Source organism: Staurois parvus, unplaced genomic scaffold, assembly GCF_062004578.1.
Source record: "Staurois parvus isolate SC_StPar_1 unplaced genomic scaffold, SC_StPar_1.0 ptg001272l, whole genome shotgun sequence".
In the NCBI taxonomy this organism is placed as follows: Eukaryota; Metazoa; Chordata; class Amphibia; order Anura; family Ranidae; genus Staurois; species Staurois parvus.
The window spans coordinates 470,465-493,243 of NW_028319068.1; the positions used below are offsets into that span (position 1 = coordinate 470,465).

The 22,779-nt window shown below is 39.9% G+C and overlaps 2 protein-coding genes and 1 non-coding gene across 8 annotated transcripts in view; 2 read left to right on the forward strand and 1 right to left on the reverse strand.

Moving 5' to 3' along the window:
* Positions 1-12,527, reverse strand: part of IDH3G (isocitrate dehydrogenase (NAD(+)) 3 non-catalytic subunit gamma) — a 251,666-nt gene extending 239,139 nt beyond the window's left edge. For 3 of the 5 annotated variants that reach the window (XM_089660776.1, XM_089660774.1, XM_089660775.1), the window contains exon 1: positions 12,366-12,526. In XM_089660776.1, coding sequence (XP_089516902.1) covers positions 12,366-12,443 — 78 coding nt within the window. In that variant the 5' untranslated portion in view covers positions 12,444-12,526. Of the gene's footprint in view, positions 1-12,365 lie in introns of all 5 variants that reach the window. The other 2 variants (XM_089660777.1, XM_089660778.1) reach the window with 1 other exon arrangement.
* Positions 12,528-12,764: 237 nt separating this feature from the next.
* The window catches only part of SSR4 (signal sequence receptor subunit 4), a 45,555-nt gene continuing 35,540 nt past the window's right edge, over positions 12,765-22,779 (forward strand). The window contains exon 1 of one of the 2 annotated variants that reach the window (XM_089660780.1): positions 12,765-12,916. In XM_089660780.1, coding sequence (XP_089516906.1) covers positions 12,859-12,916 — 58 coding nt within the window. In that variant the 5' untranslated portion in view covers positions 12,765-12,858. The remainder of the gene's footprint in view (positions 12,917-22,779) is intronic. The other variant, XM_089660779.1, reaches the window with a different exon arrangement.
* Positions 13,113-13,244, forward strand: LOC149437666 (small nucleolar RNA SNORA42/SNORA80 family). Its single transcript, XR_016308029.1, has one exon. It is a non-coding gene; the product is annotated as a small nucleolar RNA SNORA42/SNORA80 family (small nucleolar RNA).

Genomic DNA, 22,779 nt, shown 5'->3' on the forward strand with positions numbered 1-22,779 from the left:
ATGTGAACCCTGGCCAAAAGACCAGGCTCATAGCAGTGGAAGACTGCATGGGCTAGTGATTGTTTCTCAAAAGTTAGCAGCAACTAGTGGTGCACAGAAGTGAAACTTCTCATGCCAAAACCGAAAATTCAGGATGCACTTGGCCAAAAACCAAAATGGACAGTTTTTAAAAGTTGATCTATTTTTCAAATGCAATTTTTTGGAAAGAAATACACTTTGATTAAAAAAACAAACAAACAAACAAACAAACAATATATACCCCAATTTTTTGGTACAATATGAAAGATGATGTTGCTAGATACCCAACATGTTATGCTTTAAAATTGCGCAAGCTTGTGGAATGTCATCAAACTACGGTACTTTATCTTCATGGGTGACGCTTTAAAAATGTCTACAGGTTACCAGTTTAAAGTTACAGAGAAGGTTTAGTGCTAGAATTATTGCTCTTGCTCTGACGTTCGTGGCGATACCTCACATGTGTGGTTTGAACACAGTTTACATATGTGGGCTTGGCCTATGTATGCTTTCACCACTACACACGAGCACCCCTGTTAAGGTGGTCAAATAACACTCTATTGTCAAGCAATGTGAAGATACCCAACTGCAGGAATGGGCCTCTTGGTTTCCCATTCCATGATAGCCTGCAATTTGGTATCTACACATTACTTCACTGTAGAGCGTTATTTGACCACCTGAACCTGTTGACCTCTACGGTCAAGTATTGTGTAGATTACACTTACTCAATAAAACGTTTCAAATAATAAAGTAAAATTGAAATATCCTCCTGCGCTCAACTATGAAATTACCTAATAAATAGCCAGCTGCTATCACCTATTCCCTATACCTCAGGATGTGTAAATTATAACATAAAATGGTGAAGCGCTATGCAAATGCAACAAATCAGTGTATATACACACAAATATAGGTGAATAAATATACATTAATAAGCAATAATTAAAACGCGGGACTCCAATCTTTTAAATAATAGAGTGACATGTGCTTAAAACAGCAACACACTGTGCAAAAACAACTGCCTGGTCTGCCAATAAAAATATAAACACACCAGGTTAAATGAAATATATACCCAAAATATATATACATAAATAATATTAACGTGAGACTCCAATCCTTGAAATAATACAAAGTGACTGTAATATTAATTTTTAATATCTAAATTTTAATTCGGTCTTTAGTAGTTCTGAGATATGCCTGGCAGAGAATATACCCTCTTAATTGGATGTGAATGCGAGGTTTTGAAATTGAGTAGTAACAGATGTGAATTATTTGTGTCTCAGCTAGGTAATCAGTATAGGTTTAAATTCCTGTTTTCTTTAAGCCTAGTCTATGTAATGTATACCTTATTTTGAATTCTTATAAGGAGTCTGAGAGTTTAAATTGTATTCATAAATCACGTATTCAGACAGTTGTATGTAACATAAGAACTTCAGAGATCTCTTTCATAGTATGCATGTCAATCATGATAATTGACTTGGTTGTTTGAATTGAAACACATGTTTCAGTTATGCTGGGAGTGACTAGGGGAGTGTTTAAGGAGCCCACGAATTTGAAACAAAGGATAATGGGAGGACTTAGTTTCTCCTGCATTTTAAGTATGTAGCCATTCAAGGAACGAGGGTCAGTTGCTCCTATCTACTCTACACTTCACTTCATTCAGACATACCTACACTTCAGACACTTAAACAAAGGAACACATGGTATGATTGAACAAAGAACAGCACATGGTCATTTCTTAAGCTAGGCCAAAACTTCTATCTAAGCTTTTCAAAGGAACTACATTTTCTTCTAATATCCAAGGAACATGCAACTTATATTCTTTATTTTTATTTCATTTTAAGCTACATATATTGGAATTTACTGTTTTATACTGACTTTGTATTTTTTGGTGTGTGATCAAATAAAGTCACACTGCTTATTCTTAACTGGCTTCCATAAGGATTTCTTCCCACAACCATCTACAAGAACCTAGAAATACTAATAGAGTTTTTTCACAACTCTGGAAATCCAACAGTGACCCGTGCTTAAAAACAGCAACACACTGTGTAAAAAATGCCTGGTCTGCTAAACAATATGTATACACACCAGGTAAAGTGAAATATATACCAAAAATTAGATATCCATTATTAATATATCAAGTGATAGGTGCAACAACACAAATAGAAAAAAATAAATAAACGACAATTGAATAAAATCATTCAGTGAAAACATCGATAGTGACCAGTCCAACAAAAAGTGCTTCAATCTTCAGTGCACACTATAAGTGCTCTCAGTGACACTCTTTGTGACTTATCCCACAGTGGCTAAAGTGCCTCCTCACCTCCTAACATCGACCCTTAAGGGCCACAACACCTTGGGTAATCCTCAAACCAGACGGCTTCCCACACTATGGCTCCACCGACTCCACTGACTCCAATCGGGCTCCAATTATAACTCAGCGCATCAAATATCCCTTTCACACAATAGGCTCAGGCAGGCATGACAGGGGTAAAGAGAAAGACCTCCATAGTGTACTACCACTTTATTAATGAAAAAACGCCAAATAAATGGACACTCACATTAAAATCCTATTAGTACAGCAGTTTCCCATGTGCTATGGGTGTACTAGGGGACTCGGGTGTACCAAGATGGCGTCAAAACCGGAAGTGCATCACCGCTGAAACCGGAAGTGTGTCACCGCACATGCTCTCTAAGCGTTACACCACGATAGGACACGTGGCTTCCTCAGGATAGGGCATTGGGTGACAGAGACTGATATTTATAGGTTAACAGGATTAGGGGGCGTGCACTGCCCTCCATTTTCCTGTAGTCCAAATAGAAAACAGTGGTGTAGACTGATCCTATCCTACCACTACATACTGTTAATTGAAATCTATGTAAATACTTTGGTAATATAAATAGGACCATAAATATCCATAATAAAACGTCCAAAAAGAGGGTATTACTATATAATCTAAAACAATGTACACAATAATAGGACTAAATTTTAATCTTTAATAAAATAATTAAAAACCAAGGAAAAATATTCATACTACATATAAACATGAATCCTCACTCATAATAGAATAAGGATATTAATAAAATATACACACACACACACACACACACTTTTATTAAAAATACAATAATTCAAATAATCCCTGAGATTGAAAGCTAAGGTGGACAATTAATAAATAAATCTCCCTAATCACACCCATACCACATGTTTACAAATATTATATTATACATAAAATTACTTTTTCAATTATTAAAATAAAACCATTAAAATTCTATACCAACAAACATTAATAATACCAAGTGGAATAAAAAAATCGCTAATAAAACAGTTGAGGTCGAATTCTATGTTTAATCCTCTGGGGGTCATTGTCTGAATTTTAAAAATCAACCTTGACTCAGCTTGGCTAACTGTCCTTATCTTATGACTACCTCGCCAATGTTTAATGAATTTCTCTATACCCCAGAAAACTAATCCTGAAGGGTCTTTGTTATGGTGGCTGACAAAATGTTTTGACAAGCTGTGTTTAGGGTTACCATTTTTAATATTTTTTATGTGTTAACGTAACCTCCCCCATAAAGGCCTTTTCTTGCGTCCCCCGTACTGTAGGCCACAGCTACATTCCAATGCATAAACAACACCTTCTGTTTTACATGTAATGAACTCTTAATATCAAAGGATTTACCCCCTTCTCATTATGGATGAATCCCTTTTCTTATTCTGCCCTCTAGTGGATTTACATACACAACATTTTCTGCCAGGGAAAAAACCTTTATAATCAAAGTCATAATCTTATTTTTGTTTGGCGGATCGAAAACATTTTTCGCTATTGTATCCCTAAGTGTGGGAGCTCTTCTGTATACAAATTTCGGTTGGTCAGGCAATATGTTGCCTAATAAGGGGTCAGTTTTCAATATTGGCCAGTACTTTTTATAAATATTTAGAATCTTCTCATATTGTAAATTGTAATCCAGGATGATGGCTAATTGATCTACCTGATCATGTTCCATGACTTTAACTTTATCTTTAAGGAGTAATTCCCTTTCCATATTAGCTACTTCAATTCTATTCCTTTCAAGGTCAGATGATAAATAACCCTTAGCTAAAAACCTATATTCCAATAGTTTGGCTTGAATATTGAACTCCTTTACTGATGTGCAGTTCCTCCTTAATCTGATGAACTACCCTTTAGGTATATTGTATAACCACGGTGGATAGTGGCAACTATCCACCGGTATGTATCCATTTCTGTCCACCTCTTTAAAGTGAGTTTTTGTACTAATTCTCCTTTCTTCAATAATGATTTCTAAATCTGAAAACTGAATGGATTGATGGCCATACTTCCATGTGAATGTAATATTCTTAGTATTGTCATTCAATTGATCAAGGAAAACTTTCAACTTAGTTTCATCGCCTTTCCATACGATGAACACATCATCTATAAATCTTCGGTACATAACCAATTCAACAGGTTGATTATTATAAATCGCTTCTTGCTCCCAGTGAGCCGTAAAAAGATTGGCTACACTGGGAGCAAATCGGGCTCCCATAGCCACCCCTTTTATCTGTCTATAAAATGTGCTGTTATGCCAAAAATAATTGTGGGTCAAACAAAATTCTAAACATTGTGTAATAAACTTCCTCTGGGGCCAGGTTAAACTACTTAATTCTCCTAAACCTAAATTTACTGAATCTAATGTGTCATCATGATTGATAACTGTATATAAGGAGGAAACATCCCCACTGGCCAGAATGATATTATGACTCCCCTCAATATCTTCCAATAATTGGATTAAATGCTTAGTATCTCTCAAATAAGATACTGTACTTTTAACCAGCGGCTGTAAATATACATCAATGTATTGACCCAAACGGGCCAGCACCGACTGAATGCTATTGACTATACCGCTACCCGGAGGATTCACTGAATACTTATGTATTTTGGGAATAGTATAAATAACCGGTATACGGCATGATTCGGGTACCAAATATTTCACCTCTTTCTTATTCAATATTTTTTTGCTCTCACCTATTTTTATAACCTGTTCCAATTCTTTCTTATATAACCTGGTGGGATCATTTTTCAATTTATTATACGTAGTTTCATCATCCAACTGTGCCTGTAATTCTTTATTATAATAATAATCTTTAGATAAAACAACAATGCCTCCTCCTTTGTCGGCCGGCCTCACCACAATGTCCTTTCTATTGGACAATTTTTTAATACCTACTTGTAAGCCCAAATTGGGTGCTTTTTTGGGGATCCTCAACTGTTCAAAATCTGCATTAACCATTTTTTAAAAAACTTCCACTTGGTTGTTGGCATTAATATGCAGATTAAAAAGAGACTTATTTCTCAATGTGGTATGTGAGAAATTATTAAGATCATTGGAGACACTATATTTAGCTCCTGGTAATCCTAAAAAATATTTTTTTTAAAATTAAGTTACCTAATAAACTTCTGAGTGTCTATATATAAACTAAATGTATCCACATTATTAGGGGGAGCATACTTTAATCCTTTATCAAGGACCATGATTTCTTCCTTGGAGAGGGTAACCCCACTAAGGTTATATACCCCCACCCCTACTGATCTTTTGCTTACTCCTCCCTGGTCTGCAACCCCTTCTCTTATGGGGCTTATCCTTCTTCCTGATTCCTCCCTCCTTGTCCCTTCTCTAAAAAATCATTATTCGGGTAATTATAGTCCAATGGTTCAAACCTATTATAGGTTGGAATAGGGCTCTGCTCTTCGTAGCTTGGTGGGTGCCACCCATTGTTGTAGGGACTCCTCTCATAATACGGTTGATAATTACCCCTTGGCTGGTTATAATTATTCCTGTATTGCTGATAATCTTGTCTAGGATAGGGATTTGATCTATAGGGATGATATTGGGGTCTACCTCTTCCTCCCCTTCCTGATGGCCCATTATGAAATGAGCCTCTCTTGACCGGCCTCCATCCATTATGAGGGGTCTGATACATGTGTGAATTATTACGTGGCTGATTAACCCGATGTGAGCTCTTAACAGGTTCTTTGTAAGTAACTCTTGGGGTTAAAACTTTGTGTATTTAGAGGTTTCACTGGTGTAGTATTTGTGGATCCTACTTCTGCATTTTGGTTTGAAGATTGCCACTTAAAGACCTGATTTTTCGTGAAATCATTCACATCTCTGTGACAGATTTTCTTCCTAATTTCCTCTATTTGTGTTTCCAAAAGTCTCATTTTTTTTCTGTTTCCTTTTAAAGCAGGAATTGTACTAACTCCAATCCCTTTTCATTAAAAAAAAACAAAACCATTCTTTAACTGAGTCAGGGTCAAGAAGACCATCACTAATGGGAACATCCTATCGGAGTCTCCTAGGAATCAATCTATCTTTTAAATAACGTTCATGGGTGGCCATATCCCACCAAGTAGATATCTTTTTTTCCATTAGGTGTCCCAGTCTCCTATACAGAGTCTCAAGATCTCCATTCTGGTTGATTTCTTTTTTATTAAATACCTCTTCTAAGTTAATGGTTCTATTCTCCAAAAAAACAAAAACTTCCACGTTAGCTGCGGGAGGCTGATAGGTACAGATAGGCAATTAAAATTGAAATCTCCTCCTGCGCTCAACTATGAAATTACCTAATAAATAGCCAGCTGCTATCACCTTTTCCCTATACCTCAGGATGTGTAAATTATAAAAAAAAAAATGGTGAAGCGCTATGCAAATGCAACAAATCAGTGTATATACACACAAATATATTAAAAATAGATAGTGAATATCGGTCCCATAGGAAGGTATCCCATAGATCAAAGAAATTTGCTTTTCCACCACATGTGTGCAATAGATGTATTCATCACTCGCCAGAAATTGTTGACCCCAGGGGGTGAGGAATATAATCTATTGCACAAACATGGTGGAAAAGAACATTTCTTTGATTATGGGATACCTTCCTATGGGACCGATATTCACTATCTATATTTAATATTTCTCTTGGGACTTTAAGTTATCTTATGTTGTTGAGAGAGCACTTTAATATTATTTTTGTTATTATTTGACATTTTTTATTGAGTAAGTGCCTATCTATTCACGATTGGTACAAGTGTATATTCACTATTTAGGGGCAGCTGCTATCACCGCTTGCAAAAGGCTGGCATCATCAATATTTGGATAATATTCACATTTTTGTTTGATTTTTTAGACACCACAATATTGCTTTTTATATGTAGATTTTGAGAAAACCTATAAAAGCTCAGTAATTTTCTCAAGAGACAGGGTCATGCAACTAAAGTTGTTTCGCCACATTACAAAGAGGAGAGAAAGCCGCAGGGATTTCAGATCCCCACACCTGTGAAGCGACTTTCTCTCCTCTCCTTGCAGGGATGATAGTACAGGCTAGACAGCATCTGATTGGTCAGCACCGTCCATGAGACGGTGCTAACCAATCAAAAGCCCTCTAGCCCGAACTGTCATCCCTGCAAGGAGAGAAGCGAAATCGGCAGGGATTTAAAGTCCCCACTGCTTTTTCTCCTCTCCTACCACTGAGAATATAGAGAATCTGCCACAGGCTGGATTTGATTTAAATCACTAGCGAAAAGGCTTGATTTAAATAACTTTTAAAGAGCAACTATCATCTCTGTCCTGCAGCGGCTCCTCTTCTGACCCACTGTTGACTCACAGACAGTACCATTCACTTTAATGGGACAGTTGGTGATGCGGCAGTGATATAACAAGGGGAGGGACATGGCGGAAGCATGTAAGCGGATGCCTGTTAACAGGCGCCGCCATGATGGATCTAAAATGACAGGTGCTCTTGCTGGTAGATAGAATCTTTAATATTTGCAAACCAAATGGAGGTTTCCTTTTTAGAATAATAAGCTGTCAGGTTAGTAAAACAGCGCTATCAGAACCAATTTTAGGTTAATATGTTATTCACATATAGTTGGAAAACTACTCATTCTTTTATTTCATGTTTTTTCTAATGGTTACTCTGAAATTGTGTGAATGTATCAATGCAGTGCATGTTATCTCAGCTTGCAGAGCTTGGATTCATTTAATAAGTTTACCAAAAACGTAAATAGTGCAGAATATACAGCCTCTTGCTACATAACAAAAAACTCCATACAGAGGAAAATCAGCATAAAGAGCAAACACCCAGCTCCTATATGTAAGGAGTGCTACTGAAACATTATAAAACCATAAAGTCCAATATAAGGCTAAAAAGTCCATAGAGCACTAGGGCCAGCTTCATGTAGTAGTAGCAAACTGTATGGAAGAGAAAAAGAAGTGCCTCAAAGTGCAGTATAAGACAATGCTTATTGGCAAATGTAGAACCACTCACATTGTGTAAATTCAAAGTAAGCTCAACTAAGTAGGTGAATGGCTGTGTCCTTTCCGTGTCAGCCGCGTCTGCACTGAGAAAACCGTAGACACTGACACATCTACGGTCTTCTCAGTGCGGACGCAGCTGGCACAGAAAGGACACAGCCATTCACCTACCCAGTTGAGCGTACTTTGAATTTACACAATGTAAGTGGTTCTACATTGTTTGCCAATAAACATTGTCTTATACTGCACTTAGAGGCGTTTCTTTTTCTCTTTCTAGCCTACTAAGCTCCATTTCATACTGAATAAACTAAATTATTAGTAATGTATCTTAAATAGAAAACTATCTTTAGATAGATTTTTACCCCAAAAGCATTTTATTAAAATAAATTTGATTTAAATTAAAAAAAAAAAAAAAAAAATTTAGATTTTTATCCACCCTGATCTGCAACCATAGTATACATCCCCACAAACCCACTCTCCGCTGAGGAAAATCTTCCTGCACCACTCCTGTGTGAACTATGACAGCCTGGGGGCAGTGGGAAAACCACATTTGATTTGGACAGGAATCGCATTTTTGTTCAAATTGCATGCTATTCTTTTTGCGGTGCAATTTGTGTCCATACATTTTGTATTGAACCAAATCGCACCTCAAAGCATCAGTAATTGATATCAGCAAGTACTTGGCAATTTAAAAAAGGGTAGCCCCTGCATTAAAATATGAACGAGAGTGGTTAGCTAAAACACATTGAAATAAAACACTCAAAGAATTTCCAAAAAGGTTAACGTATCCTTTAAGGAATAACCAAAAGGAAAAACTTTTTTCTTTAGTTTTGATTGCATGGAAAGGGATCAAAACTCCAGGGTTTCATTGATGTCCATGCTCCTGTTAGGAAGATTTACCCTATTTGACCTGTTTACATTTATCACTGAAATAAATTCCCAAAATTTAGGCTGTGACCATAACAGGTATAGACAGGGAATCTGGACACAGTATGGTGATGAGGCAATACTAGACTACTTTTTAAACATTCACTATGTTGATTGATCTTTTAGGCAAACTGGTGTATTTGCAAAATTATCCATATGTACTGTCTGTACTTAGCTTAAATTGCTTAAATTGAACAAGCTGAAGTTAGAAGGTAATTGACTACCATACACAGCTGCACCAGATTCTGTGTTCTCCGGTTTTAGTAACTCTTCCCCAGTGTTTTTATTTTTATTTGTATTGCTAGAAAATCAATAAATCATAGCAGTTATTAAAAAATTACCTATGTTACAGGCATACTCAGAAAAACAAACTGCTGGGTAAGGCTAAGTTTGGACTTCACCCCTGAAAAGCAATAAGCATTCAGAATGCTTTTCAGAGGAGTTTGACCGGCAGTGTGGTGGTGATATTAGGTCTCCTTGCGGCCTGTTTTAATCCTGTAAATTCCACACCAACACACCACAAACACATAGCTGATGGGACTTTTGCGGTACATCCCCATTTGCTTGAATGGGTCGCACATGGTGGCAATTATTATTATTATTATTACTACATTGAGTTTATATAGCGCCAAAGGGTTTGCTCAGCGCTGTACAATAGAAGGGGGGACAATACATGAAACAGTACAGCAACTACAAACAGCACACGAGGGGTTAGAGGGCCCTACTCTTTAGAGCTTACAATCTAGAAGGGAGGGGGTAGTGGTACAGGAGGAAATGGCTGTGGGGGATGGAGTGGTGGGAGGAATGAAGGAGAACGGCTGTTAGGTGAGGGTGGGGTAGGCTTCCCTGAAGAGGTGGGTTTTCAGGGAGCGCCTGAAGGTGAGGAGGGAAGGTGACAGTCTGATGGATTGGGGTAGTGAGTTCCAGAGGATGGGGGAGGACCTGGAGAAGTCTTGCAGTCGTGCGTGGGAGGAGACGACCAGGGAGCAAGATAGAAGGAGGTCCTGTGAAGAGCGAAGGGAACGGGTAGGGTGGTACCTGGGAATCAGGTTGGTGAGGTAGTTAGGGGCAGTGTTGTGAATGGCTTTATAGGTCAGAGTGAGTAGTTTGAATTTGTGCGTTGGGCAATAGGGAGCCAGTGGAGGGATAGGCAGAGGGGGTGGCAGAGGTGGAGCGGTTGGTGAGGTGGATGAGTCTAGCCGCTGAGTTCAGGATGGTCTGAAGCGAGGAGAGCCTGCACTGGGGTAGCCTGGTGAGGAGGGAGTTGCAGTAGTCAAGGCGTGAGATAATCAGGGAGTGAACGAGTAACTTAGTGGTGTCTGGGGTAAGGAAGGAGCGTATCTTGGCGATGTTGCGGAGGTGGAGCCTGCATGTGTTTGTAAGTAATTTGACATGAGGTTGGAAGGAAAGGTTTAAGTCCAAAATGACGCCAAGGACTTTGGCTTGCGGGGAGGGATTGATGGTGGTGTTGTTGGTAGTGGATAGGATGGGGGGGGGGCGCGGGCAGGGAGAAAGACGACAGGAACAAAAGTTTTGGCCGCAGGTCCAAAGCATTGCAACCACAGCATGTATACTCCCCTGTCTGCTGCCTTGGTAGCATTAAAGTGGTTTGAAACCTCAGACATGAAATATGAACAAAGCATACCCCTCTATAGTGTGTAGCCTGAATCCAGAGCATTGTGTCCTTTCTATCTGCTGCTTTATTCCTCTGCTATCTGGCAGAGTCACTTGTGAGACGTTCTCCTGATACCAAGAAAAAAAAAGGTGACTTTGATCGACAGCCTCAGCTCTGTTCCTGGGTGCTATGTGAAGGGAGGTGTGCCTCTTCCTTCCAATTAGCTCTCAGAGCTCACTCAATAGGCTCCGCAGAGTATGACATCAGCTCCCCGCCCCCGGCTTTCTAAAAGCTCAGCCAAGCTGCATTTTGAACAGCTGTAGAGAAGAGAGGGCTGAAAGTAAACAGGTACAGCTTATGTAGGGGGGTTTGCTTCATTTCTGTGCACTACCTGAGGCCAATCACTTCACTGGGTATATGTAAAAGTTTACAACCCCCTTAAGGAAAGGCAGCTGAAGGGTGTTGAAAACACACTGTTGAGGTATTTCTACACCCCCACCTTAAATACAAGCCTAAAAGAGCCCATAAAGTGAAGTGACTGGCCTCTGGTGAAATACAGAGATGAAACAAATCCTCCTACGTAAGTGGTACCTGTTTATCTGCGGCCATATTTCCTGTGCAGCCACTCAAAGTAGGGAGTGGGAAACTGAAGTTACACTCAGGGAGGAGAGCAGAGAGCTCACTGGAAGGAAGGGGCATACCTTCATTACACAGCATACAGGAACAGAGCTGAGGCTGTCAACCACAGGTTTTGTGTGCTGGAGATCCCTCCTGTTAAATAGCAACAAGACAGCAGAGAGAAATGACACTTAATACTCTGGACTGAGACAAGTATACACTACAGAGGGATATGCTTTGTTCATATTACATGTCTGAGGTTTACAAACACTTAAAAGTTGCACTTTAAGGCCTCGTCCCCACTCCCTGTTAAGGATCGACACCTTTGGGAAGCGGGTACACAATTTTTACCCGCTCCCACTTCTGCTGCAATCATCTAGGCAATCAGAAGTGGAAGTTGGTCTTCCCCCTCCCTCCCTGTAGTCTTCTGGGACATGTGACAGGTTCCAGAAGACTAGGAGTCCATTCACAAGGTACAGAGCTACTTGTCACAAACTGTCACAGCTAGGTGCCCACATTTAAGATGCCAGCGCTGGGAAGAGAGGACGGCAGATTAAACCGGCTGGATCAAGGGACAAGTGAGTGTCTGTTTTTAAAAGTCAGCAGCTAGTTTTTGTAGCTGCAGACTTTTATTTTTTTACATTTTTACTGGAGCTCCACTTTAATGCTTATAGCAGACTGCATCATATTTATAAAGTATTTTTTTTTTAAATTGCCTATAAAGGCAAAACCTCAGCTATTCTGCTAGACAGGAAGTATTAAGATTGCATGTCTACATTTCTAATGTCACCTCCTGTAATATTGCTCGACAGTGAAACAACATACATACACCAGTTCTAGAAAAAAGTACCATGGAGAATGAAAGTAATTGCTATACTACCTGGTGCCCGAATCCGGCTCTGACAAACAGAGGAGACCGAAGGAACCTGTAACAAGCAGACAGCGTCCTTCCAACCATGCTAAACTCTTTAATCCCAAGGACTGTCAATTGACTTTCTGAGCAAAAAGCTACTATACAGATTCCCCGCCCAATATCTCAGTGCGCATGCCTATACAAGTGCCTGACAAGTGCTTTTGTCTCTGAAAGGAAGTTACTTAGACGCCATGTTTAAGCCTGGAAAATAAATATTTGCAAGAACGTACGACGTGTGATTGCTACCTGCCTGATATTTTATACCGGGGAAATGTTTTAATCATAAATACTCATATATTTATCCATTGTTATTTTAAAATTTTACCAGCATTAGACATGGCGTCCGTTATCCTCCCAAGTAGTGACGCGTTATGTTTCAAGCTGAGGTGGCCTAGTGGCGACTCCTCCTTCTTCCTTTGACTTTCTTTTCTAGTAGTAGTGTTACGTGTAGGCTAGGACCATGGAAGGAGTGTTCGGTTTGTTGGCGGCTTTGTTGCTGATTGCGGCGACCTGTAGAGGTGAGAATAGATTCTATTGGTGTAATAAATATGTTGCTAAGTAATGTTAGCGAAGGTTGCGCTTACTGTATGTCACTTTGTGTCTTAAAAGTCTGACTGATTGCGGAAGGATAGCGCAGTGGTTAGGTCGTGTGTGTGTGAAGAGTATTGATACAAGTCGCGTGGTGGGTTCGAATCCCAACCTCAGTCACATATTGCATGGCAATGGATTTATGGTGGGGTCTCTTCAGTGATCCCCTCATAGTGTACCCCATGCTAGAGGAATGTCAGCTCCGAACCATTGGTTGGGCGTTCTATAGGCCGAACCACTGAAGTGAGCTGTACAGTTTTAAAGCTGAGCTCCAGGTTTTGTTTATTACAGGCACTTGTGTAGCACTGACAATGTTACGCATATTGTACATTCACCTTAGCCCTGCCCTCCAGGAGCTTATGGATATTTTTGCACTGACACAGCTTGGGCCAATATTCCTCATCTGGCCGAATCACTATAGTAGACTATTCCAGGTATCCTATTTCCAGGTCTATGCTGCCCTGCTGCATAGTGGACACAGGTCACTTGCTTGGCGCTGCCGCCATGTACAGAACATCTTGTGTTGAAAACAAGGTATTCTAATTGGATGAGGTGGAGAGGGAGGGCAGTGGCATCATGATCTCCACCTTGTCCAACCAGAGAAGGCCTTGTATTCATTGAGAAAAATACAAGGCTGTCTGTTAATGGCGCTGACCCCCTGTATTCACAGTGCTGCAGGGTGGCAGCTTGGTATTAGACCCGAATGACAATGAGGATTACTGGATTAGTACTGGCTGCTACTGTGTTTCTCTGCTTCCTTAGGGATGGAATATACATACAGGTGTACCTCGGTTTATAAATTTAATGCGTTCTCTGAGGCATTTCGTATTGTGAAAAATTCGTAAACTGAAACTGCGGTTTCCCATAGGAATGCATTGAAAACTAATCCGTTCCGGAAGTCAGATAAAAGTGGGGAAAAAAAGTCGCTGTTACTATATGTCAGTGCCGGTTTTTAAATGTAATTACCGTTTTTTTTGTTTTTCTTCACTATAGCTCAGAGATTCAGTTGTCACTTTCCCCCCAGCTAAAAGAAAGTTTCCTTTTAGTTTATTTCCCCAAGTTAAAAGAAACAATGATTCCTTTTAGTTTGTTTCCTGAGACAAAAGAAAAAAACTATCCTTTAGCTCCAGGGAAAGTGACAGCTAATTCTGTAAACTATAGTGATGGATAAAAAAGTTGGCAATTGCATTTAAAAATTGGCACCGACATACACTTTGTATTACAAAAAAAATTTGTAAACCAAGGCATTATTTTCAATGGATTTTCATTCATAAACCAAAAATTACGTTAACCGAGGCATTCGTAAAGCTTTAAAGGATAAGATCACTTTTTTTTTTCTTTTCTTCTAAATTCAGCTCCCCTGTGTACCAATATAGCAATAATATCCTTGTTTTGCAGAAATTCAAAAGCTTTCCATTTTTTTTTCCACACATCTTTATCTCAGTGTCCAGTTGGTTGTATTAAATAAAAAACTTCCCTGTTATTTCTGAGTTATCTCTTGGAGAGATTTTAGGTCATCACACAAAAAGGAGTTGATCCGCTGATCTCACTAAAAACAAACGAAACCAGCACTCAAATCTTCATGCAGACTAGAAGGAATTCAGAATGCCAACTGAGGAGGTGCAGCTCTTCAAAGAAAGGGGAATCTGGATACTAATAAACAAAAGCAAACAAGGGCACACTCTCATCCTGCATTACCTTGGTACACCACGTGTTTATTGTGTAAACAAATAGATGTATACTCACAAACCAAAGGAAAATAAAAAGCAGCATATGTAGTCTACATTGGCAGTCAATACAATGCTGTGCCCTAATTAGGGATAAGCTGACGGGGTTCCTCTCCCGAAACGCGGCAGATTATCCCTAATTAGGGCACAGCATTGTATTGACTGCCATTGGGGACTACATATTCTGCTTTTTATTTCCCTTTGGTTTGTGAGTATACATCTATTTGTTTACACAATAAACACGTGGTGTACCATGGTAATGCACGATGAGAGTGCACCCTTGTTTGCTTTTGTTTAGCTGATCTCACTAGCACACACCCTGCATCAAGTACTCACCTCCAGGTGCATGACTACTAAATGAAATGCAATCAATCAGTGATCACTGTTCTCACTAAATACACAGGCATCGATGATTATTATTTTTTTCTACCTTAACCACATCCTTACCGCAGATATACTGCTGCAGGGCGGCAGGGGTGTGCAACATCTCGTATTTTGGGGTAGGGGGAGCGCGTGAGCACCCTACCTGCGCCGCCAGGTACAGCTGTGAATTACCGGGTCCCGGCTGGTGATTACCGAGGATCTCCAACAGGGAGGAGGGCTGCTTTATACTAACAGTCCTCCCTGTCGGCTCGGGCACACTGTAAGCAGTGTACATACAGTGAAGCACCAACACACCAGCCCCCAGTAAAACACTCCTAGCACACAGTTAACCCTTTGATCACCCCTCATGTTAACCCTTTCCTGCCCAGTGTCCTTAGTACAGTGTCATTGTTTTTTTGTTTGTTTTTAGCACTGATCACTGTATTGGTGTTACTGGGGTTGTCAGTGACACCAAGTCAGTTCCCCCAAGTGTCAGAATGCCTGCCGCAGTACCACTATAAGTTGCTGATTGCTGCCATTACTAGTATGAAAAAAAAAAATTCCAGTATATATACCGCCATTTGTAAATGCTATAACTTTCACATAAACCAATTAATTTACTCATATTAGGATTTTTGTTTTAGCAAAGACATGTGGCAGAATATATTTGTCCTAAATTTATGACGAAACTTGATTTTTTTTATTTTATTTTTTACGAGACATGTTTTTTTTGTTGGGGGGGGGGGGGTAACGTCAAACGGAGTGGTTTATTGACCAGACACACAATACAACATAGGTACAAAAACAACATGGTACAATGTGATACGCAATCTGCAGCAAAAGGAAACAGAGAATGATGGGCAAAAATTGTTCGTCCATATGGAACAGCACCGAAACAAGTAACGACAGAACCGCTTATAGATCGTACATGTGAATAGAGTAGAAAACTAGTACGACAAGCAACTAGCAATATTGGACCCCCCCAAACAAATAAGGGGGAGGGGAAACTGGACATGTTTGTGACGGGAGTCCCTTTGGGTGGGTGGGGGGCCTATGGAACCCAGCTCACTTTGGAGAGGTGGGGGCGACCCCTGTCTCAGCTCCCCCTATCCCTCTTATGTGGAAATCACTCTGTGCCTGTTAGGGGTACAGGGTGATCTGTCCTAATACTGTGTGGGCTTTGTCTTAGACTGTGTAGACATGTTTAGGCGATAGGTGGGGGGTTGTGGATTGTTTCATATTATGTGTATTAGCTTAGTGTGGGGGGGGGGTGTCTCCAGCAGCCCTCCCTCCTGATGGCACTGTCTGCTGGTGTAAAGTTTAAATACCTGTGGGTCTCTTGTTACTAAATGTGGATTGTCCCGCCCTGTGTCCTTATGCAAGGAGGGGGGATTTTCCCCAAGGTGTATGTATCTTGTATCTGTGTTCAAATAAAGTAGTCTACTTCCTGGTTTACTTCAAGACTGGTGTCGTCTAGTCTTGTATGGTCGGCTGTGGTGTCTGTTGTTGGTGTTCGGACGGGGAAGCGGTATTCTAACGGAAGTACCCAAGCACAGTCTGGGTCGGTTCCGTTACAATGTTTAATAGCAAAAAGTAAAAAAATGTTGTTTTTTTTTTTTTTTCTTTCAAAATTGTCGGGTTTTTTTTTGTTTTTTCTATAGCCCAATAATAAACACACAGGCGATCAAATACCACCGAAAGAAAGCTCAATTCGCGGGGGAAAAAAAGGACGTAAATTGCATTTGGGTGCAGTGTCGCATGACCACCCAATTGTCAGTTAACCTCCCTGGAGGTATTCCCGAGCGTAGCTCAGGGTAAAGTTTCAGCACCACAAACGGTAACCCCAAGCTACGCTCGGGAATACCCTGCGGCGCTGCTCCGGGATCTCTTCTTCACGTACCTTGTCCTGCGCTCCCGCAATGTCCACCATCTGATGCCGGCACCCGTCTTCTGGGTTAAGTTCCCTGCGATGTTGGGACGGAACTGGCGGGAAATTTGAAAATTGTAGAAGTGACATTCACTAAAATTGCATAGTAAAACATTACTGTGTCAAAGCATTTCACATACATTTTGGCCCTAGTGCTTTGTCCTGTGCCCTGCCTGCATTTTTACTGTTCTTTCTGCCTTGAAACTGAGAAAAGTTCATGGCGTCCAAAAAGCATCCCTTTAGGTCAAAAGCGGTTTTAGACCAGCTAGAGAAAAGCGATAGTAAATCAGAACACTTGCAGAATTGAGTGATGATTCATGGGGAAATTCGTCATCAGACACTGAAAACGATTTTGCGACTGCTCAGTGATGTGCGAACTTGGCACTATATTTCAAATTTCAGTGTTTTTGGTTTGATTATTATTGAATTAAATTTATTTTTTCTGATTATTTATTAAATTATAATTTATGATTTCGTGTTTCAAATTTTAACATACCGGAATGTTTACTAGACTCTTGTTCGGACAGATTTCAGTGAGTTATTCCTAAAAATTACAGGTCTGCAAAATAACTACATATTTCCATGCAAAAAAATGTACTGCTTTGAGCACAGAAATATGGACATAATCAGACTGCTAGGAAGGCTACAGTAATGCAGCGCCGTAATGCAAAAAATAGCCTGGTGAGGAAGAGTGGGTAAATCCTCAGGAGGGCAAGTGGTTAACCACTTTAGCTCCATACTATAGCAGAAATACTGCTACAGAGCAGCAGCTGTGTGTAAAATCATGTTCAGTGCATCCAGAAAGTATTCACAGTGCTTAAATTTTGCAACATTTTTCCAAAATGGTTTAAACTCTTTTTTTTTTTTCTTCAACATTCTGCAAACAATACCCTACAATGGCAACTAGAAAGAAGTTTGTTTTGAAGTCTTTGAAATTTATTAAAAATAAAAAAAACACATGTACATAAGTATTCACAGCCTTTGCCATGACACTCAAAATTGAGCTCTGGTGCATCCTGTTCCCACTGATCATCTTTGAGACATTTCCACAACTTGATTGGAGTCCACCTGTGGGAAATTCAGTTGATTGGACATGATTAGGAAAGGCATAAACCTGTCTATATAAGGTCCCACAGTTAACAGTGCATGTCAGAACACAAACCAAGTCATGAAGTCCAAGGAATTGTCCGTAGACCTCAGAGACAGGATTGTATCAAGGCACAGATCTGGGGAAACATTTCTGCAGCATCCCAATGAGCACAGTGGCCTCCAACATCGATAAATGGAAAAAGTTTGGAACCACCAGGAATATTCCTAGAGCGGGCCACCCGGCCGAAAAGGAGCGATCAAGGGAGAAGGGCCTTAGCCAGGGAGGTAACCAAGCACCCGATGGTCACTCTGAAAAGAGCTCCAGCATTTCTCTGTGGAGAGATGAGAACCTTCCAGAAGAACAACCATCTCTGCAGCATTCCACTGATTAGGCCTGTATGGTAGAGTGGTCAGATGGAAGCCACTCCTCAGTAAAAGGCAAATGGCAGCCCACCTTGAGTTTGCCAAAAGGCACCTGAGGGACTCTGTTTCATCAGACCAGAGTTTTTTTTTTTTCTCATGGTGAAAGATTGAACTCTTTGGCCTGAATACCAAGCGTTATGTCTGGAGGAAACCAGGCACCGCTCACCACCTGGCCAATACCATCCCTGCAGTGAAGCATGGTGGTGGCAACATCATGCTTTGGGGATGTTTTTCAGCGACAGGAACTGGAGGACTAGCAGGGTGGATAAAAATCAATGATTTTTTTTTTAAAAATCGGATTTTTTTTATTTAAATCGGATTTTTTAAAATAAAATGCTTTTTGAGGAAAATATATTACCATCCAAAGGTTATTCCATCATGAAATAAAGATTTGTTTTTATTTATGTAGAGTAAGGCTGTATATGTTTAATTTTTTTGGTAAATAAATTAGATTAATCCATTCACAATGTCATGCTCTTCCAATGGTTTTTGTAAGATTATTGGGCAGTTTCTCTGCCTATAAGATATTATCACAGATGCTCGGTTTACTTTTGCAGTTCCCAAAACTGAATTTGACTCAGTGGAGATCACATGCCTCTTCTTCACAGCAAAAATGTTATAACATGAACAGAGTTAAGAAAAAGACCTTAATCCTAACTTCTACAAACCTATGAATACAGAATCAACCCCTTCAGTGCTAAGTTTAAGAAGTTCAGTGAATAGAATAGAAACAATATTTTTCTGATTGTTTGAGTGGAATAGATCTGCACAAGAAGAAAGTGAAACTAAGTGTGAGGAGGAAGGGGCTGACAGTCTAAGTTTCTTAAAATATATATATTTTGTTTAGCCAAATTAGTTAACAAACATGGATGTTTGTTTAAGCAAATAACATGCTGTAATGTTATTGTTTCAGTTGAATAAATCTATTTAAATTGGTATTATTAAGGTAATGATTATTTTTCTCCTTCCTAAGTACAACAGAAAAGTTGTCCAAATATGAATGATTAACCTATTAAACAGGATAAAAAAACTAATATGAAAAGTTGTTATTCTAAAAATCTTCATCTACTTGCATATTAAAGTTATACATGCAAGAATTAGTCTTTATGTAGAAAACTATGATTTAAATCAAGCCTTACTGACTAGTGATTTAAATCGTGATTAAAATCAGTTTGATTTAAATCAAATACACCCTGGGGACTAGTCAGGATCAAAGGGAAGATGAATGCAGCAAAGACATCCTTGATGAAAACCTGTTCCAGAGCGCTCTGGACCTTAGACTGGGGCAATGGTTCATCTTTCAACAGGACAACTACCCTAAGCACACAGCCCACATAACAAAGGAGTGGCTATGGGCCAACTCTGTGAATGTCTTGGAGTTGCCCAGACTTGAACCCAATTGAACATCTCTGGAGAGATCTGAAAATGGCTGTGCACCAACGGTCCCCATCCAACCTGATGGAGCTTTAGAGGTACTGCAAAGAAGAATGGGAAAAATTGCAAAATAGGTGTACCAAACTTGTAGCATCATACTCAAAACGTCTTGAGGTTGTAATTAATGCTAAAGGTGCTTCAACAAAGTATTGAGCAAAGACTGTGAATACTTATGTACATGTTTGTTTTTTTGTTTTTTTTTTTGTTTAATGAATTGCATAGATTTCAAAACGAGTTTCTTTCACGTTGTCATTATGGGGTATTGTTTGTAGAATGTTGAGGGAAAAATTAATGTAATTCATTTTGGAATATGGCTGGCTGTAACATAACAAAATGTGGCAAAAGTTAAGCACTGTGAATACTTTCTGGAAAATATATCTATCTTATCTATCCATTCAGTCGTATCCGACCCTTGGCGATTGCATGGACCATCACTCGTAAGCGACTTTTCCATGAATTCTCTTAGCAATTATTTTACAGGGTACGTTGCCAGGTCTTTCCCCCAACCCCTACCATGCAGGAGATCCCGTATTGGTCAGGTATGAAACTAGGACAATTTAGACAGGAGCCAATTAACCTACCAGCATGTCTTTGGAGCATGGGAGGAAACTGGAGTACCCAGAGGAAACACACGCAAGCACAGGTAGAAAATGCAAACTCCATGCAGGAAGTGCCATGGTTGGGAATTAAACCCATGACCCATTTACTGCACGGCAGACGTGCTAACCACTAAGCCACTGTGCCGCCCCTGGAAAATATATATCTGCGGCCGCAGCTGTCAATCACCGGGTCCCAGCCAGTGATTACTCGCCAGCGCCCGGTGATTGCCGAGGATCTCTGATTGGGGGGGAGGACTGTTAGTAAACAAAACAGTTCTCCTCCCTGTCAGCATCTGCACACTGCTTTGCATGGCCGTGCACAGCACAGCCATGCAAAGCAGTGTGCTTACAGTGAAGCACAAACACAGAACATCAAGTAAAACGTCACACAGCATTGCCCCATATGTTAACCCCTTCATGCCCAATGCCATTAGTACAGTGTCAGTGCTTTTTAGTAACACTGATCACTGTATTGGTGTCACTGGGGATGTCAGTGACACCAAGTCAGTTTCCCCCTTAGTGTCAGAGTGTCCGCCGCAATCCCACTATAAGTCACTGATCGCCGCCATTACTAGTAAAAAAAAGAAACAAAAAATGAGAGCCATTTATATCACAATTTTGTAAATGCTATAACTTTCACGTAAACCAATCAATTTAAACGTATTGGGATTTTTTATTTAACAAAGACGTAGCAGAATACATTTTGGCCTAAATTTATGATGAAATTTATTTGTTTTTTGTTTTTGTTTTTTTTTCCTGGACAGGTTTAATAGCAAAAAAGTAAAAAATATTGTTTTATTTTCTCAAAAATGTCAGTCTTTTTTTTTCATAGCGCAAAATATAAAAAAATGCACAGGCGATCAAATACCACTGAGAGAAAGCTCAATTTGTGGGAAAAAAAGGATGTAAATTTCATTTGGGTGCTGCATTACATGACCGCACAATTGTCAAAGTAACGCAGCACCGTAATGCCAAGAATGGCCTGGTCAGAAAGGGAGGTAAATCCTCTGGAGGGCAAGTGGTTACCTTTTATCTTGCATAGATCATTCATTTGGCAGTATGTGCTGAGAGATCAAATAACTGCCTATGTGGATAGAGCTGTAGTTTTGAAAACCGGAGAATTTTATTCTGGGTTCTGTAAAGCTCACCATACACTATACAATCTGTATAATCTCCTTTACATCTACCATCAGCTATGTAGTGCAAGGGCCTGCCTCACTGGATACAGAGTGATTGGATAGATGGTGTGTCCTCATATATTCTAAAGGAGATTGTACAGGATCCAATTAACCTACCAGCATGTCTTTGGAGAGTGGAAGGAAACAGGGAGAGCATGTGAACTCCAAGCAGGAGGTGCCGTGGTTGGGATTTGAACCAACGACCCTAGTGCTGCCAGGCAGAAGTGCTAACCTTTTAGCCACTGTGCTGCCCCCAACGTATCCTATAAAGCTTTTGCATAATTACAATGGTCTAGTGTGGAGTAATGTAAGTATGTATATACCATACCTAGGCAATCTCTATGTCTTGCCTTGTTGCTGGGATAGGAATCAACTCTATTTAGCTCCTGTAATGCTGGGAGTGAGTGTCAATGGTTTTCATGTCCTAGCAACAAGACATGGAGATTGCTAACTGGGAGTTTTTTGCCCAGACTTCAGGGTAGTGCAAATGGCTTAGAGGTGTGACAATATAAGTGATAAGCATTTTATCCCTTGAGTGTATAGACATTTTTTCTGGAAAAGGTAAACTTTGCCGTTAATGACCACAAGGCATTCTCTGATTAGACGAAGTGGGGATCATGATGTCTTTGCCAATAGCCTCTCCACCTTGTCCATCCAGAGAACGCTTTATGTTCATAGAAAAACAAAGAATGAATGTTGGCATTGCTGAGCAAATGATCCTTTGTGGCGACTATGTGTAAGGGAAGCCATTGCAGCAGTCACTGTAGTAGCACTTCCCCATTGGCCTTATGAGAAGTACATACTTACATTTGGTCCAGGCTGGACTAGCATACAAATGCAATAAAGATAATACCTGGAGTTCAGCTTTAGGAACTTTAAGGTAATAGAAGCAAATAGATTAGAACTGGTGCACTTGATTTTGGCAACTTTTTTACCTGTGATTTGTTTTTCTTATGCCTTGAAGCCAGGATCATTTGTGAGCATTGCATTAACACACATTGCTTTAAGGCTGCCAGCATGGCCATCCCTTTTCTTAATGCAACGCATGGTAAT